The 17,968-nt window shown below is 46.7% G+C and overlaps 1 protein-coding gene across 2 annotated transcripts in view; it reads left to right on the top strand.

Moving 5' to 3' along the window:
• Positions 1-17,968, top strand: part of LOC129813793 (protein zyg-11 homolog) — a 40,919-nt gene extending 22,951 nt beyond the window's left edge. For both annotated transcript variants that reach the window (XM_055866329.1, XM_055866328.1), the window contains exons 6-14: positions 11,036-11,100; positions 11,235-11,334; positions 11,525-11,575; positions 12,615-12,776; positions 12,907-12,954; positions 13,531-13,731; positions 13,835-13,887; positions 17,263-17,360; positions 17,581-17,968. In XM_055866329.1, coding sequence (XP_055722304.1) covers positions 11,036-11,100; positions 11,235-11,334; positions 11,525-11,575; positions 12,615-12,776; positions 12,907-12,954; positions 13,531-13,731; positions 13,835-13,887; positions 17,263-17,360; positions 17,581-17,771 — 969 coding nt within the window. In that variant the 3' untranslated portion in view covers positions 17,772-17,968. The remainder of the gene's footprint in view (positions 1-11,035; positions 11,101-11,234; positions 11,335-11,524; positions 11,576-12,614; positions 12,777-12,906; positions 12,955-13,530; positions 13,732-13,834; positions 13,888-17,262; positions 17,361-17,580) is intronic.

Consider the following 17,968-nt stretch of genomic DNA (forward strand, 5'->3'; position numbering starts at 1 on the left):
CGGCTTCATTGCTCCAGACCACCGCAAGGGGGAGTTAGAGCACTCATTATACATTTGGTCTCAATGTTTTTATATGACCAATCATGTAGAGTGGTTCCAATGACGAAGTTGATGCGAGCCACCCGTCCCTGGTGACTTCCTTTAGCAAAGGTGGCTGACAAAACATTACGGTGGAAGCAAATGTAAGTCATTATAACGAGTCATGCAAAAGGTATACAATTGAGAGGAATATGTTAATTAATGAAGAGATCAAACGATTGTGCATATTTTTTCGGCATAAAGTTAATTTACGAAAATTGCTATTTAGCAAGTTAGCTGACTAGCTAACATTAGCCAGCTAGCTAGCTAGTGTTATGACATGAGTATGAAATTGTAATTTGTGTTATTGTTTTAGGTGCTCCTGAGAAAACCAGCAAACCAGGCCAGTCTTGTGAAACAGTGGATGTAAATGATCTAGCTAGCTAAAGCATTTACTGCAAATTGAATGTACTATTGTGTTAGCTTGCCTTGCTTATATTTTCCATGCAATGCAGCTGAAGTAACATAGCTAGTTAACTATTTATTTGCCTATTGTGGTGGAGGATAAAAATAACTGTATGCCTATGGATGTGTAGCTAGCTACAGTATGTAGCCGATCTCTGTATGAACCCTGAAACGTTTGGTATGAATATTAATTCAGAACCTATGAACCTCATCTATCATAATTGTTGTATTGACTTCAAGTCTGAATGGCATTAATAAAGCTATGGATTGAGTAGAATATTATAACTTTATTGTGCCAAGGATGCAAGTCCTATATACATATACTGTAGTTATTACCACGCATGAGATCCCCACATTGTAGCCTGTACACTGAATATACTCTTCCTTGGCAAATTAATGTGCGGTTCAGGTATAAATCTCTGACATTCTTATTCAGTCATATCCAATACTAGGTGTATCAAACTCCATTCTTTGAATGATGCTGTGTCTGCATGTATGTATTACAATTATACACTTAAACAGTGTTTACCGCTCCTGCTCCTGGGACATCAATGATTACACATTGTAACTATGCAATAGACTAGAAAAATTATATAAGTAAAGGCTGATTTGTAATTCATATATACAGAAAAAAAACAGTACACTACACGCCTCGTGCATATCTAACTCCATCTGCATTAATCTGAGGACACAGGATAGGTGTAGTAATTCAATGAGATACTTACTTTCAACCAGTGGATAATGTGAAACGCTTTATTGAAAGTTCATTAGCCAGGTGTTATAAATACATAATATATGCATTATAAATATTATAATTGTAATATTATAAATACAAGTTAAATCTGTACTTCAATGCACATATGGTGTGCATTATAAATAAAGAGGCACAAAGAGGAGGTGTGGAGAGAGGTGTAGAGAGCGGTGTAGAAGACAGGAAAGATGTAAAACAGAGGAGCAGGGAAGACCGCATATGATTAATGAATTACAGTGCTACCCTAATGTTCTCTCAGTTGATCACAATTACATAGTGTCTCTAGTGGTGTCTCCTAACCAGCCTTGGGCTCCCAGTCGGCCCGGAGGTTATCTTAAGAGCGGGTGAGGTGGAGATGATGGGACTGGCTTCCTCTCACATCAAAACATACCTGCAGACGAGAGACAGATGGATAGAGAGAGAGCATGATTAAGCCTTGTTTCTTTTATTCTAACACTGTCAGTCATTATAATCATCAGGAGGTGAAATGCAAAACTGACCTTGGATCATTACCTGTGGGACTACTACATCTCTATCTGTATTTCAATGTAAAGCATCTCTTTAATAATACTTCCCGTTGACCTGACCAAGTGACCTCTCAACTATGATCACGCTGTGCCCTCTGTCAGCAAGTTCAGATGCGGGAGGGGTTCACCAACACAGCTGATATAACTCTGTGTGTGTAGTCTCACCTGGTGTCCACACTAAGTGGCTACAGAGTACTTTATGCTGAAAAACAGACATGAGGACAAACAATAGAAGATAATGGCATTATTAGATATTTACATTACCAGATCACAAATGAATACATAAGTACCACTTGAAGCTTGATGATGACTTGATCATTTGAATCAGTTGTGTAGTGCTAAGGCAACAGCTGCTGAGGTGTCAGGTTCACCTCTGTACTTAAAGGAATAAAATGCAAATTAATTACTTAAAAATCATACAATGTAATTTTCTGGATTTTTGTTTTAGATTCCGTCTCTCACAGTTGAAGTGTACCTATGATAAAAATGACAGACCTCTGCCTGCTTTGTAAGTAGGAAAACCTGCAAAATCGGCAGTGTATCAAATACTTGTTCTCCCCACTGTATGACCGTTCAATCTAAAGCAGCAGATGTCATTTTCAGGATACGTCAATATAGCAAAGAAAGCTTAACACCAGACTGGTATTGTGGTTGTTCATTATGTGATGGGAAATATGCAATATGCATACAAAATAGTATACATACCTTCCTTGAAAATCCATCTATACCACCAAAGATGACAATGTTGTATCTTGAAAAAAAAGCATTGGAATTAAAAGTGAAATGTTTAACCTATTAACCTGCTTCATTATTTATGTATCACCAGTTGATGAAGAACAACTCCAATTTCATACATCATTGAACATTTGTCTATGAATAAGTAAGAATAGAAAAGTAAAAAACTTCTTAGATTTGATGGAGACATTTTACATCTACGTACCTTAACAATTTATGATTTGTATCAATGTGGACGGGGGAGCAGGAACTGAGTATTTTTGCGGAGCAATGCAACGAAGCTGAATCATTCTGGCAATGATACCTGCACCATCTACACACTGCAAAGACTCCCTAACTCTTCGCCATTGTACACGATGGCCCATGGCTTGGAAACTTCCTTTGACCATTCTAAAGCCCGCATTGGGCATCCTTGCCTTAACTTCTCTAGGGTAGGGGGCAGCATTCGGAATTTTGGATGAAAAGCATACCCAAATTAAACTGCCAGCTACTCATCCCCAGAAGATAAGATATGCATATTATTAGTATATTTGGATAGAAAACACACTGAAGATTCTAAAACTGTTTGAATCATGTCTGTGAGTATAACATAACTTATTTAGCATGTGAAACCCAGAGGACAAGCCATTCAGTTTTTTTTTTTTGTGGTCACTCTCTTTTCAATGAGATTTTGTGTAACAGTCCTGACCTGTTTTATGTTGTTTTTGTATGTGTTTTAGGTCAGGGCATGTGTTTTGGGTGGGCAGTCTATGTTATCTGTTTCTATGTTGGTTTTGGTTGCCTGGTATGGCTCTTAATTAGAGGCAGGTGTTTTGCGTTCTCCTCTAATTAAGAGTCATATTTAGGTAGGGTGTTCTCACTGTTTGTTTGTGGGTGATTGTCTCCTGTGTCTGTGTCGATGTTACACCATACGGGAATGTTTTGGTTTGTTCGTGCGTTTATGTAGTCTGTTCCTGTGTCAGCGTGCTTCGTGTATTTGTAAGTTCGTTTGTTCAGGTCTGTCTACATCGTTTTGTTATTTTGTTAGTTATATCAAGTATAGTTCGTTTTCGTCTTTGTCTGTTTTGTTTATTTAATAAATCATCATGTATTCACAACCCGCTGCGCCTTGGCTTGATCACTACTCCACCTCTTCTTATGAAGAGAGAGAGGAACGCCGTTACAGAATCACCCACCATTCCAGAGCCAAGCAGCGGAGTAATTGGAGTAAGGGACAGGAAAAGAAGGAGCAATGGACATGGGACGATATATTGGACGGAAAGGGTTGCTACACATGGGAGGAGATCCTGGCTGGTAGGGATCACCTCCCATGGGAACAGCTGGAGGCACTGAGGAGAGCAGAGGCTACCGGAAAGAGGAACCGGAGCTATGAGGGAACGCGTCTGGCACGGAAGCCCAAAAAGCCCGTAAGTAACTCCCAAAAATTTCTTGGGGGGGGGGGGGGGCTAAGAGGTAGTGGGCCAAGGGCAGGTAGGAGACCTGCGCCCACTTCCCAGGCTTACCGTGGAGAGCGGGAGTACGGGCAGGCGCCGTGTTACGCAGTAGAGCGCACGGTGTCTCCTGTACGAGTGCATAGCCCAGTGCGGGTTATTCCACCTCCCCGCACTGGTAGGGCTAGATTGGGTATTGAGCCAGGTGTCATGAGGCCGGCTCAACGCGTCTGGTCTCCAGTGCGTCTCCTCGGGCCGGCATACATGGCACCGGCCTTACGCATGGTTTCCCCGGTTCGCCTACATAGGCCGGTGCGGGTTATTCCACCTCCCCGCACTGGTCGGGCGACCGGGAGCATTCAACCAGGTAAGGTTGGGCAGGCTCAATGCTCAAGAGTGCCAGTACGCCTCCACGGTCCGGTATTTCCGGCGCCACCTCCCCGCCCCAGCCTAGTACCTACAGTGCCTATACTACGCACTAGGCTACCAGTGCGTCTCCTGAGCCCAGTTCCTCCTCCACGCACTCTCTCTCTGTAGTGCGTGTATCCAGTTCGGTGCCTCCAGTTCCGGCACCACGCACTAAGCCTCCTGTGCGTCTCCAGAGCCCTGAACACACTGTATCTTCTCCCCCTACTAATCCTGATGTGCTTGTCCTCAGCCCGGTGTCACCAGTGCCGGTACCTCGCATCAGGGATAGAGTAGGCTTTGAGAGTACAGTGTGCCCTGTCCCTGCTCCCCGCACTAGTAGGAAGGTGCTTATCCTTAGCACGGTGCCTCCAGTTCCGGCACCACGCACCAGGTCTACAGTGCGCCGTATCCGGCCAGAGCCATCCGTCTCCCCAGCGCCATCTGAGCCATCCGTCTCCCCAGCGCCATCTGAGCCATCCGTCTCCCCAGCGCCATCTGAGCCATTCGTCTTCCCAGCGCCGTCTGAGCCATCCGTCTGCCATGAGCCTGCAAAGTCGCCCGTCTGCCATGAGCCTGCAAAGCCGCCCGTCTGCCATGAGCCTACAGAGCCGTCCGCCAGACAGGAGCCGCTAGAGCCGTCCGCCAGACAGGAGCCGCTAGAGCCGTCCGCCAGACAGGAGCCGCTAGAGCCGTCCGCCAGACAGGATCCGCCAGAGCCGTCCGCCAGACAGGATCCGCCAGAGCCGCCAACCAGACAGGATCTGCCAGAGCCGCCAACCAGACAGGATCTGCCAGAGCCGCCAACCAGACAGGATCTGCCAGAGCCGCCAACCAGACAGGATCTGCCAGAGCCGCCAACCAGACAGGATCTGCCAGAGCCGCCAACCAGACAGGATCTGCCAGAGCCGCCAACCAGCCATGAGCTGCCAGAGCCGCCAGCGAGCCATGAGCAGCCAGAGCCGTCAGAGAGCCATGAGCGTCGAGAGCCGTCAGCCCGCCATGAGCGTCGAGAGCCGTCAGCCCGCCGTGAGCGTCGAGAGCCGTCAGCCCGCCGTGAGCGTCGAGAGCCGTCAGCCCGCCGTGAGCGTCGAGAGCCGTCAGCCCGCCGTGAGCGTCGAGAGCCGTCAGCCCGCCGTGAGCGTCGAGAGCCGTCAGCCCGCCGTGAGCGTCGAGAGCCGTCAGCCTGCCGTGAGCGTCGAGAGCCGTCAGCCTGCCATGAGCGTCGAGAGCCGTCAGCCTGCATAGACCTGCCAGAGTCCCTCAGCCAGGATCTGCCAGAGTATATCAGCCGGGACCTGCCCCTTGTCCCGGTGTTGCCCCTTATCCCGGTGCTGCCCCTTGTCCCGGTGCTGCCCCTTGTCCCGGTGCTGCCCCTTGTCCCGGTGCTGCCCCTTGTCCCGGTGCTGCCCCTTGTCCCGGTGCTGCCCCTTATCCCGGTGCTGCCCCTTATCCCGGTGCTGCCCCTTATCCCGGTGCTGCCCCTTGTCCCGGTGCTGCCCCTTGTCCCGGTGCTGCCCCTTGTCCCGGTGCTGCCCCTTGTCCCGGTGCTGCCCCTTGTCCCGGTGCTGCCCCTTGTTCCGGTGCTGCCCCTTGTCCCGGTGCTGCCCCTTCTCCTGGTGCTGGCCGTTTATTTAGGGGATGTGAGTTTTAGGGTGGTCATTGGGAGGGGTAGACAGAAGCGGGGGGTGACTATGGTGGTGTGGGGACAGCGTCCAGAGCCGGAACCACCACCGTGGTCAACTGCCCACCCAGACCCTCCCCTGGACTTTGTGCTGGTGCGCCCGGCGTTCGCACCTTGAGGGGGGGGTTCTGTAACAGTCCTGACCTGTTTTATGTTGTTTTTGTATGTGTTTTAGGTCAGGGCATGTGTTTTGGGTGGGCAGTCTATGTTATCTGTTTCTATGTTGGTTTTGGTTGCCTGGTATGGCTCTTAATTAGAGGCAGGTGTTTTGCGTTCTCCTCTAATTAAGAGTCATATTTAGGTAGGGTGTTCTCACTGTTTGTTTGTGGGTGATTGTCTCCTGTGTCTGTGTCGATGTTACACCATACGGGAATGTTTCGGTTTGTTCGTGCGTTTATGTAGTCTGTTCCTGTGTCAGCGTGCTTCGTGTATTTGTAAGTTCGTTTGTTCAGGTCTGTCTACATCGTTTTGTTATTTTGTTAGTTATATCAAGTATAGTTCGTTTTCGTTTTTGTCTGTTTTGTTTATTTAATAAATCATCATGTATTCACAACCCGCTGCGCCTTGGCTTGATCACTACTCCACCTCTTCTTATGAAGAGAGAGAGGAACGCCGTTACATTTTGTTTGGGTAACCAGATTTCTAAGGGACCTGCTTGCAGTTCCTACCGCTTCCACTGTATGTCAACAGTTTTGAGAAATTGGTTGAGGTTAATCCTTTGTGTAATGAAGAAGTACGGCCATCTTGAAGTAGAGTCACTCGAAGTGTCCTGTTTGTTAGAGGCGCGAGACCAGAAAGCTAGCTATAGCTGGTTTTAATCCTGTATTGAACACAGATCATCCCGTCTTCAATTTTATTGATTATTAACGTTAAAAAATACCTAAAGTTGTATTACAAAAGTAGCTAGAAATTTTTTGGCAAAGTATACAGGTAACCTTTCAGATATTTTGTAGTCACGTTTGAGCAAGTTGGAACCGGTGTTTTTCTGGATCAAACGCGCCAAATAAATTGACATTTTGGATATATATCGACGGAATTAATCGAACAAAAGAACCATTTGTGATATTTATGGGTGTAACGGCTGTCGTCGTTGGAAGAAGGTGAGGACCAAGGTGCAGCGTGGTAAGTGTCCATAACGTTTATTTTAAAACATAAACTGAACACTATGAAATACAAAACAATAAATGTGAACATGAACGAAACCGAAACAGTACCATGTGGCAACAAACACTCACACAGAAACAAACACCCACAAAACCCAACAAAAAACAGGCTACCTAAATATGGCTCCCAATCAGAGACAATGACAAACACCTGCCTCTGATTGAGAACCATATCAGGCCAAACGAAAACCCCATATAGAAACAGAAAACATAGAACCCACCCAACTCAAGTCCTGACCAACACTAAAACAAAGAAAATACAAAAGAACTAGGGTCAGAACTTGACTGCACCCCCCCCCCCCCCCCCCCAAGGTGCGGACTCCGGCCGCTAAACCTGAACCTATAGGGGAGGGTCTAGGTGGGCTTGGGTCTAGGTGGACCCCACTCCACCCTAGTCTTAGTCCGCTTCTGTGACCTCCTAGGAACGGCGACCCACGCCGCCAACCTAGGACTGGCACCCCTACTAAAGGGCGCCACTGGACTGATGGGCGCCTCTGGACTGAGTGACAGCTCCGGACTGAGGGGCAGCTCAGGACTGAGGGGCAGCTCCGGACTGAAAGGCTTCTCCGGACTGGCGGGCGGCTCTGGCAGCTCCTGACTGGCGGGCGGCTCTGGCGGCTCCTGACTGGCGGGCGGCTCTGGCGGCTCCTGACCGGTGGGCGGCTCTGGCGGCTCCTGACTGGCGGGCGGCTCTGGCGGCTCCTGACTGACGGCTCTAGCGGCTCCTGACTGACGGACGGCTCTAGCGGCTCCTGACTGACGGACGGCTCTAGCGGCTCAGGACAGACGGGCGGCTCAGGCGGCACTGGACAGACGGGCGGCTCTGGCCTGCTGAGGCGCACAGTAGGCCTGGTGCGGGGTGCCGGAACTGGTGGTACCGGACTGGGAACATGCACCTCTGGCCGAGTGCGGGGAGCAGGAACAGGAGGCCGCTGGTGCGAGGGGCTGCCACAGGAGAGCTGGTACGTGGGGCTGCCACAGGAGAGCTGGTGCGCTGAGCTGGCACAGGACGTGCAGGGCTAAGGAGGCGCACAGGAGGCCTGGTGCGTGGGGCTGGCACAGTCTTCACCAGACGGCTAGCACGCACCTCAGGACGAGTATGGAGAGGTGGCTCAGGTGACATCAAATCCCCGACACGCTCCGTCGGGCGGATGTCGTGCCTCATGCACCAAACCAGCACCTCCCTCATAACTCTCTCCTCCAATCTCCCCATTAACTCCTTCACTGTCTCTGCTTCGCTCACCTCCAATACCGCCCTGACCGGCTCGGGTTCCATCCTTGGCTCCTTACGGTAAGCAGGGGGAGTTGGCTCAGGTCTGACTCCTGATTCTGTCCCCCCCCCCAATACATTTTTGGGGCTGCCTCTCGGGCTTCCAGCCGCGCTGCCGAGCTAGCTCCTCATAATGCCGCCTCTCGGCTTTCACTGCCTCCAGCTCTGCCTTGCGGCGACGATATTCACCCGCTGTTCCCATGGTCCCTTGCCGTCTAATATTTCCTCCCAAGTCCATTTCTCCAGGTATCGCTGTCGCCCCTGTTGCTGCTGCCTGTTACCACGCTGCTTGGTCCGGTTTTGGTGGGTGTTTCTGTAACGGCTGTCGTCGGTGGAAGAAGGTGAGGACCAAGGTGCAGCGTGGTAAGTGTCCATAACGTTTATTTTAAAACATAAACTGAACACTATGAAATACAAAACAATAAATGTGAACATGAACGAAACCGAAACAGTACCGTGTGGCAACGGAGAACCATATCAGGCCAAACGAAAACCCCACATAGAAACAGAAAACATAGAACCCACCCAACTCACGTCCTGACCAACACTAAAACAAAGAAAATACAAAAGAACTAGGGTCAGAACGTGACAATAGGACATATTGGAGTGCCAACAACAGAAGCTCGTCAAAGGTAAGGCATGAATTATATTTTTATTTCTGTGTTTTGTGTCGCGCCTGCAGGGTTGAAATATGCTTCTCTGTCTTTGTTTACTATTGTGCTATCCTCAGATAATAGCATTGTTTGCTTTTGCCGAAAAGCCTATTTGAATTCTGACATGTTGGCTGGATTCACAACCAGTGTAGCTTTAATTTGGTATCTTTCATGTGTGATTTAATGAAAGTTAGATTTTTATAGTAATTTTCATAGTAATTAATTTGAATTTGGCACTCTGCATTTTCTCAGGCTTTTTGCCAAGTGAGACAGTAGCGTCCCGCCTAAACTCAGATTTTTGGATATAAATATGAACTTTACCGAACAAAACATACATGTATTGTGTAACATGAAGTCCTATGAGTGTCATCTGATGAAGATCATCAAAGGTTAGTGATTCATTTTATCTCTATTTCTGCTTTTTGTTACTCCTCTCTTTGGCTGGAAAAATGGCTGTCTTTTTCCGTGACTTGGCTCATACCTAACATAATCGTTTGGTGTGCTTTCGTCGTAAAACCTTTTTGAAATCGGACACTTTGGCTGGATTTACAACAAGTGTATATTTAAAATGGTGTAAAATACTTGTATGTTTGAGGAATTTAAATTATGGGATTTCTGTTGTTTTGAATTTGGCGCACTGCAGTTTCACTGGCTGTTGATGAGGTGGGACGCTACCGTCCCACATACCCTAGAGAAGTTAATGGCCCTGACTTTCTGGTCTAACTCTTCATCTGACATATCAGAATAGCATTCCCTGACAGACATATTGTGTTCTTTCATCCTTCTGTAAATAAAAGCTTAACGTTACACTGTCATGAAATATGATTAAATATCGACTATGAAACAAATAGGACATGGCCTGCTTATGCGTTGCCATGAAAGGAAGTTAGATGAATTCAACTGAAAATGGCGAGAACAGGCGTTTGTAGCTAAATGTTTTTGGTTAGCTTGAGCATAATAATTGCATGATTTATCATTCTACGGTATGTATGTATCTATGTAATATAGTAGAATGTTATGAACCGACACTGAACCGTAGGAGCTAACTACGAGCTACAGTGGGGCAAAAAAGTATTTAGTCAGCCACCAATTGTGCAAGTTCTCCCACTTAAAAAGATGAGAGAGGCCTGTAATTTTCATCATAGGTAAACTTCAACTATGACAGACAAAATGAGAAAAAAAAATCCAGAAAATCACATTGTAGGATTTTTAATGAATTTATTTGCAAATTATGGTGGAAAATAATTTGAATTATTTCAGCAGGGTTCTGATGGATTGTGTTGGTCCTTTGCCCGAACCAAAGAGTTTCTGTTAACCATTATGTGCACTGTCACTCGTTTCCCTGAGGCTGTTGAAAGTCACGAAAATTACTACGGATATTGCAGGAGTTTGGAGTTTGGTGACAACTTGGTGATTGTCTTTCAAGGGTGGGCAGTCGATTGTGTTTTGCATTTAGCCAGTGTGTAGCCCTGGCTCACAGTTTATTTTGATCTTTTGGAGATGAGTTTTGTTTGGTTGCGCTCATTCGAAGGGGATGAGAGATATAGAAACGTATGTGATTTTACCCGTTTCTCAACTTGTGAGTTTTAGTATTCTGTCTGTAATAAAAACCTTTTGTGAGGAAAACCTCATTCTGATTGGCTGGGCCTGGCTCCTCAGTGGGTGGACCTGGCTGCCAAGTGGGTGGGCCTATGCCTACCCATGGCTGCACCCCTGCCCAGTCATGTGAAATCCATAAATTAGGGCCTAATTTATTTATTTCAATTGACTGATTTCCTTATATGAACTGTAACTCTGTTGCATGTTGCGTTTATATTTTTGTTCAGTATATTTATTTGTTTATGCATTATGTGGTGATGTTTTGCTGATGAGTTTCCTGAAAGGGACACAATAAATTATTATTATAACCACAGCCTGTGCTTCCCTCTTTCCAGTTACAGAAGAACTGCCTGCTGGTGCTCTGCAGTGACACCATCCTTCAGGACGTCCCTTTTGACAGGTCAGTCTGTCCATAGCCTGGTGAATTGAAATCAATCTAAATCAACTAAATCGAAACCTTGAGTTATGTGTACAGATCTTAAGTTAGGGTTAAGTCCTAGGTGTTATAGGATCTCACTGCTGTGTCCCTATCAGGTTCGAAGCAGCCAAGCTGGTGATGAACTGGCTCAGCGGTCACGTGGACCGGACCCTGCAGCGGATGGCCGTGGCCGTCATTTCCATACTAGTGGCCAAAGTAGGTCCCCACCCTTCTTTAAATGCATTATTTCCTCAACCTTAACATCTCCATACAAGTAGGCAAAGTAGTTCACCCCATACCCCCCATGGACCTGCATTTTTGACTGGGAATAGGGTTGATGTACTGGACTCCATGGGCAGTTGGCCGTGGCTAAGATCATTTGTTGAAGCAGTTTGTCTCTCTGCAGTTGTCCACAGAGCAGACCACACAGCTGGGGGCTGATATATTTATTATGAAGGTAAGAAATCCGTCCCTCCATTTTCCTCTCCCCCTCGCTTCACCTTTATCTCTCTCCCCCTCACTTCACCTTTATCTCTCTCCCCCTCACCTCTCCTTTATCTCTCTCCCCCTCACCTCTCCTTTATCTCTCTTCCCCTCAACTCACCTTTATCTCTCCCCCCTCACCTCTCCTTTATCTCCCTCCCCCTCTCCTTTATCTCTCTCCCCCTCTCCTTTATCTCTCTCCTCCTCTCCTTTATCTCTCTCCCCCTCTCCTTTATCTCTCTCCCCCTCTCCTTTATCTCTCTCCTTTATCTCTCTCCCCCTCACCTTTATCTCTCTCCCCCTTACCTCATCTCATCACCCCTCACCTCATCTCACCCCCCCTCACCTCATCTCACCCCCTCACCTCATCTCACCCTCCCTCACCTCATTTCACCCCCTCCCTCACCTCATCTCACCCCCCCACCTCACCTCATCTCACCCCCCCCACCTAATTTTCCCTCTTCCTCCCCTCATCTCACCCTCTTCCCCCCTCACCTCACACTCTCCCCCCACCTCATCTCACCCTCCCCCCTCACCTGATCTCACCCTCTTCCCCCCACCTCATCTCACACTCTTCCCCCCCACCTCTTCTCACCCCCTCACCTCATCTCACCCCCCACCTCACCTCATCTCACCCCCCACCTCATTTTACCCTCTTCCTCCCCTTATCTCACCCTCACCTGATCTCAATCTCTTCCCCCCTCACCTCACCTCACCCTCCCCCCCACCTCATCTCACCCTCCCCCCTCACCTGATCTCACCCTCTTCCCCCCCTCACCTCACCCTCTCTCCCCCTAACCTCATCTCACCCTTTCTCTCCCTCCTCACCTCTCCTCTCTCTCTCCCCTTCACCTAACCCCTCTTCCTCTCTCCCTCACCTCTATCTCTCCTCCTCTCTCCTTCTCACCTCTCTCTTTCTCTCTCTCTCCCTCCCCTGACTCCTCTCTCTTTATTCCTCTCTTCCCCCTCACCTCTCTCTCACCCTCTCTATCTCTCTGTCTCCCCTCTAACAGCAGCTGCTGGGTATAGTGCAACAGAAAGCCATGGCAGGAGTAGTGGACTCCACTCTGAAGTTTGCCCTGAGTGCTCTGTGGAACCTGACTGATGAGACACCCACTGCCTCACGACACTTCATCCAGTGTCAGGGCCTGGAGCTGTATGAGGAGGTGCTGGAGGTAGGAGAAGCGCACACACACACACACACACACACACACACACACACACACACACACACACACACACACACATTTATAGTTGAAATAGTGGAACCATTCAATGAATTGTCCTCTCCCTCTTGCCTTGCAGACCTACTATTCTGAATCGTCTATACAGCAGAAAGTTCTAGGTCTTCTGGTAGGTCTTTCTGTTTCAACATGTTGCAGTTGTTTGTTTGTGTATGTCAGTGCTCTGATTTTCTACATTATCATTGTGCATATTATTTACATGTGTTACCCTTTGGGTTGTATGCTCAAGTCATAATTGCACAGAGAAAATGCATGTTTCTGTAATCAAATCAACTTCTGTTTTGTTTGAGCCAGTAAAGATTAACAAGGGACAGACACAACCACATCATAAAAACTGGAAGCATTTATCTGTTGATTGTCCAAGGTGTTCTGTCTCCCTCCACCCTGCGCCTGGGTTCATTAGGGCACACTATAGACAAACATTTGAAAGCATGTGTAATAGGATCAGATAGTACATCTCTATTTTACTCTGTTTGGGAGCGTTTTCTTCTGTTTCATTCCTACTGAACACTACTCAGGGCCAGTATTTATGAAGCATTTCAGAGTGAGAGTGCTGATGTAGGATCAGTTTAGTGTTTTAGATCATAATGAATATGATTATATGGACAGGGGGACCTGCTCCTAGTTCAGCACTCCTACTCTGAGTCGCTTGATGAATATGGTTCCTGGTCTCTCTGTGGTCCAGAACAACATAGCAGAGGTGGAGGAGCTGCAGGCAGACATGATGCAGGAGGACCTGTTGGAGCATGTAGTGACCCTGCTCCAGGGGCCCCAGGTGGAGGTGGGGGTCAGCTACTTTGCTGGGGGCATCCTGGCCCACCTCACCTCCAGACAGGATGCATGGACCCTAGACCAGGGGCTCCGACAAACCATACTGGAACAGCTGGTACAGTGTGTGTGTGGTGTGTGTGGTGTGTGTGGTGTGTGTGCATATCAGTGTTTTCTTAAGTGTTTTCTTTACTCCAATTACCTGTCTTTACTTTCTACAGCATGCTGCCATACTGACCTGGGCCCTCCCTGAGCGTGAGATGGTGTCCTACAGGTAAGACTGACTGCCTGTCTGTCTGTCTGTCTGAGCTACTCAGAGAAGCCATATATATCATATATCTGATCAGCGTCTTCATCTCTCTCTGTTCCTCTCTCTCTTTCTCTCTCTTTTCCTCTCTCTCTCTCTCTCTCTGTTCCTCTCTCGCGCTCTCTCTGTTCCTCTCTCTCTCTCTGTTCCTCTCTCTCTCTCTATGTTCCTTTCTCTCTCTATGTTCCTCTCTCTCTCTGTGTTCCTCTCTCTCTCTGTGTTCCTCTCTCTGTTCCTCTCTCTCTGTTCCTCTCTCGCTCTCTCTCTCTCTCTCTCTCTCTGTTCCTCTATCTCTCCCCCTATCTCTCTCTCTGTTCCTCTCTCTTTGTTCCTCTCTCTCTCTGTTCCTCTCTCTCTCTCTCCCTCTCTCTGTTCCACTCTCTCTCTGTTCCTCTCTCTCTCTCTCTCTCTCTCTCTGTTTTTCTCTTTCTTTCTTTCTTTCTCTCTCTCTCTCTCTCTCTCTTTCTCTTTGTTCCTCTCTCTCTCTGTTCCTCTCTCTCTCTCTCTCTCTTTGTTCCTCTCTCTCTCTTTGTTCCTCTCTCTCTCTATGTTCCTCTCTCTCTCTCTCTCTCTCTCTCTCTCTCTCTCTTCCTTTCTCTCTCTCTATGTTCCTTTCTCTCTCTATGTTCCTCTCTCTCTCTCTCTCTCTCTCTCTCTCTCTCTCTCTCTCTCTCTCTCAATTTTCTTTATTGGCATGACGTAACAATGTACATATTGCCAAAGCTTACCTTGGATATTTACAATATTAAGATGATAAGAATCAAAATTGTCAACGTGACAACAGTAACAACAATAACCAAGGATCAAAATAACCATACATTGAACAATAACAATAAGCAGACAGTAGAGTACATGTGCAGGTTGATTGGTCTGTCAGACACGGTCCCTCAATTTATGGCAGGCAGCAATGTAGTGCGCTGCCAACCCACAGCTCTCTGCGTCCTCCCCCAACAGGACGGGTAGCCTATTCTCATCAGAGAGGTCTTTGAAACCTTGAATAAGGGTTTCAAATGTGGGGAAATTACACTCTCTAATTGTTTTATATTTTTTACATTTAGTCAGGAAATGCAGCTCCGTCTCAGGTTCTGCTGAGGTGCAGTGGTTGTATAGCCTTTCCTCTACAGGGAGCCAGGTTTTCCTGTGTCTACCCTTCTCAATGGCAAGGTTGTGCTCACTGAGCCTGTACTTTGTCAAGGTTTTTGATCAGTAACCATGGTCAAATAGTTAGCCACGGTGTACTGTCGATATAGGGCCAGATAGCACTGCATTTTGCGTTGTGCTTGTGTTTCCCAATAAGCAATGTAGTTTTGTTTTGACTGTGTTGTAATTTGGTTTATTCTGATTGATTGGATGTTCTGGTCCTGAAGTTTCAGTGTGTTAGTAGAACAGGTTTGTGAACTCAGCCCCAGGACCAGCTGGATGAGGGGACTCTTTTCTTTGCTCAGCTCTTGGCATTGCAAGGCTTAGTAATGATATGAGAGGGGGTCACTGTATTTTAGATGTTTCCAAAGCTTATTTGCTCTTTTTTGAGTTTTTATTATTAGTGGATATTGGCCTAATTCTTCCCTGCATGCATTGTTTGTAGTTTTCCTCTGGACATGTAGGAGAATCTTACAGAACTCTGCATGCAGGGTTTCAATGGGGTGTTTGTCCCATTTGGTGAAATCTTGTTTTGCAAGTGGACCTCACACCTCGCTGCCATAAAGTGAAATTGTTTCAATGACACATTCAATTAGTTTTAGCCAAATTTGAATAGGTATTTGAATTAGTTTTTTAATGGCGTAGAATGCCCTGCGTGCTTTCTCTCTCAGTTCATTCACTGCCTCATTAAGGTGTCCAGTTGAGCTTATTTTTAAACCTAAGTAATTGTAGTGTGTGCAGTACTCTATATATTGTGTACCAATTGAGAACTTTGGTCTAATTCCCTGAGATCTGGATCTTCTCTGGAAAATCATTATTTTAGTCTTTTTGGGGTTTACTGCCAGGGCCCAGGTCTGGCAGTACTGCTCTAGCAGGTTCAGGCTCTGCTGTAGGCCATGTACTGTGGGTGACAGCAGGCATAGGTACTCTGCGAAGAGTAGGCATTTAACCTCTGAATTGTGTAGACTAACACCAGGGGCTGAGGATTTCTCTAGAATAGTGGCCAATTCGTTGATGTAAATATTGAAGAGTGCAGGGCTCAGATTGCAACCCTGGCGAAGGCCCTGCCCCTGGTTAAAGAATTCTGTTATTTTCTTGCCAATTTTAATGCTGCACGTATTGCCAGTATACATTGATTTAATTATGTAATATATTTTACCCCCTACACCACTTTCAATAACTTGTAGAACAGTCCTGTATGCCAAATATAATCAAATGCTTTTTGAAGTCGATAAAGCAAGCGTATATTTTGGTATTATTTTGGTGGACATGTTTATCTATCAGGGTGTGTAAGGTGTAAATATGATCAGTCGTGCGATGTTTTGGTATAAATCCAATTTGGATTTTACTCCATCTCTCTCTTCCTCTCTCTCCCTCTGTTCCTCTCTCTCTGTTTCTCTCTCTCTGTTTCTCTCTCTCCCTCTGTTCCTCTCTCTCTCTGTTCCTCTCTCTCTCTCTCTCTGTTCCTCTCTCTCTCTCTCTCTCTGTTCATCTCTCTGTTCCTCTCTCTCAATTCAATTCAATTTGCTTTATTGGCATGACGTAACAATGTACATATTGCCAAAGCTTATTTACAATATAAAAATGAGAATCAAAATTGTCAACGTGACAACAGTAACAACAATAACCAAGGATCTAAATAACCATACATTGAACAATAACAATAAACATTCAGTAGAGTCATGTGCAGGTTGATTGGTCTGTCAGACACGGTTCCTCATCTTATGGCAGGCAGCAATGTAGTGCGCTGCCAACCCACAGCTCTCTGCGTCCTCCCCCAACAGGACGGGTAGCCTACTCTCATTAGAGAGGTCTTTGAAACCTTGAATAAGAGTTTCAAATTTGGGAAAATGACACTCTCGAATTGTTTTATATTTTGTGCAGTGGTCTCTCTCTCTCTCTCTTTCTCTCTCTGTTCATCTCTCGGTTTCTCTCTCTCTCTCTCTCTCTCTCTCTCTCTCTCTCTCTCTCTCTCTCTCTCTCTCTCTCTCTCTCTCTCTCTCTCTCTCTCTCTCTCTCTCTCTCTCTCTCTCTCTCTCTCTCTCTCTCTCTCTCTCTCTCTCTCTCTCTCTCTCTCTCTCTCTCTCTCTCTCTCTCTCTCTCTCTCTCTCTGTTCATCTCTCTCTCTCTCTCTGTTCATCTCTCTTTCTCTCTCTGTTCATCTCTCTTTCTCTCCCTTACTTATTTCCCTTCCTCCCTCAGGTCGTTCCGGCCGTTCTTCTCCCTGCTTCAGACCTCTCAGCCTGCTGGAGTGCAGCTATGGGCTGTCTGGGCTATGCGTCTCGTCTGCACTCAGAACGGTGAGGGAGTGTGTGTGTCATTTACAGTACATGGTATCATTTGGTGAACTATTTCAATAACTTGAAGATAGCTGTAAGATACTGGGCTGTAGGTACATGCATAGTCCTTTGATCACATAGAATGTGTGTGGCCGGAGGAGGTGTTCTCTCACTAGTTTGTCTATATTATTGAGGTGCTTTAAATGCATTGTATATAATGTGTGATTATATTTTATTCCAGGTGTGCAGTACTGCCATATGCTCCAGGTGGAGGGGGCAGTGGAATTCCTGAAGATCTTGTCCTCTGACCTTGACACCCACAGCAACGTCAGAGGGATGGCAGAGAGCATCCTGGTAATGGTGGAGCGCCACCAGCCCACCAGCAGTCCCCTGAGAACACAGACAGAAAAGGGACATCATGGGAGTTCATGATGGATCTGTGACCCTTGACCCCTTAGTCACAGGTGGGAGGAGGATTTTTATTTTATTTTCTTAATTGGGTATTAGGAAAGGGTGTGTTTAAATATAAATTGGATATCTGGCATCTCTCTTTCTGTGTACAGTCTACTATATGTATTTTATAGTAGTTGCATTGGTGGGAATTAGGAAAATAAATATACATGAATATA

Source organism: Salvelinus fontinalis, chromosome 17 (genome assembly GCF_029448725.1).
Source record: "Salvelinus fontinalis isolate EN_2023a chromosome 17, ASM2944872v1, whole genome shotgun sequence".
Lineage (NCBI taxonomy): Eukaryota > Metazoa > Chordata > Actinopteri > Salmoniformes > Salmonidae > Salvelinus > Salvelinus fontinalis.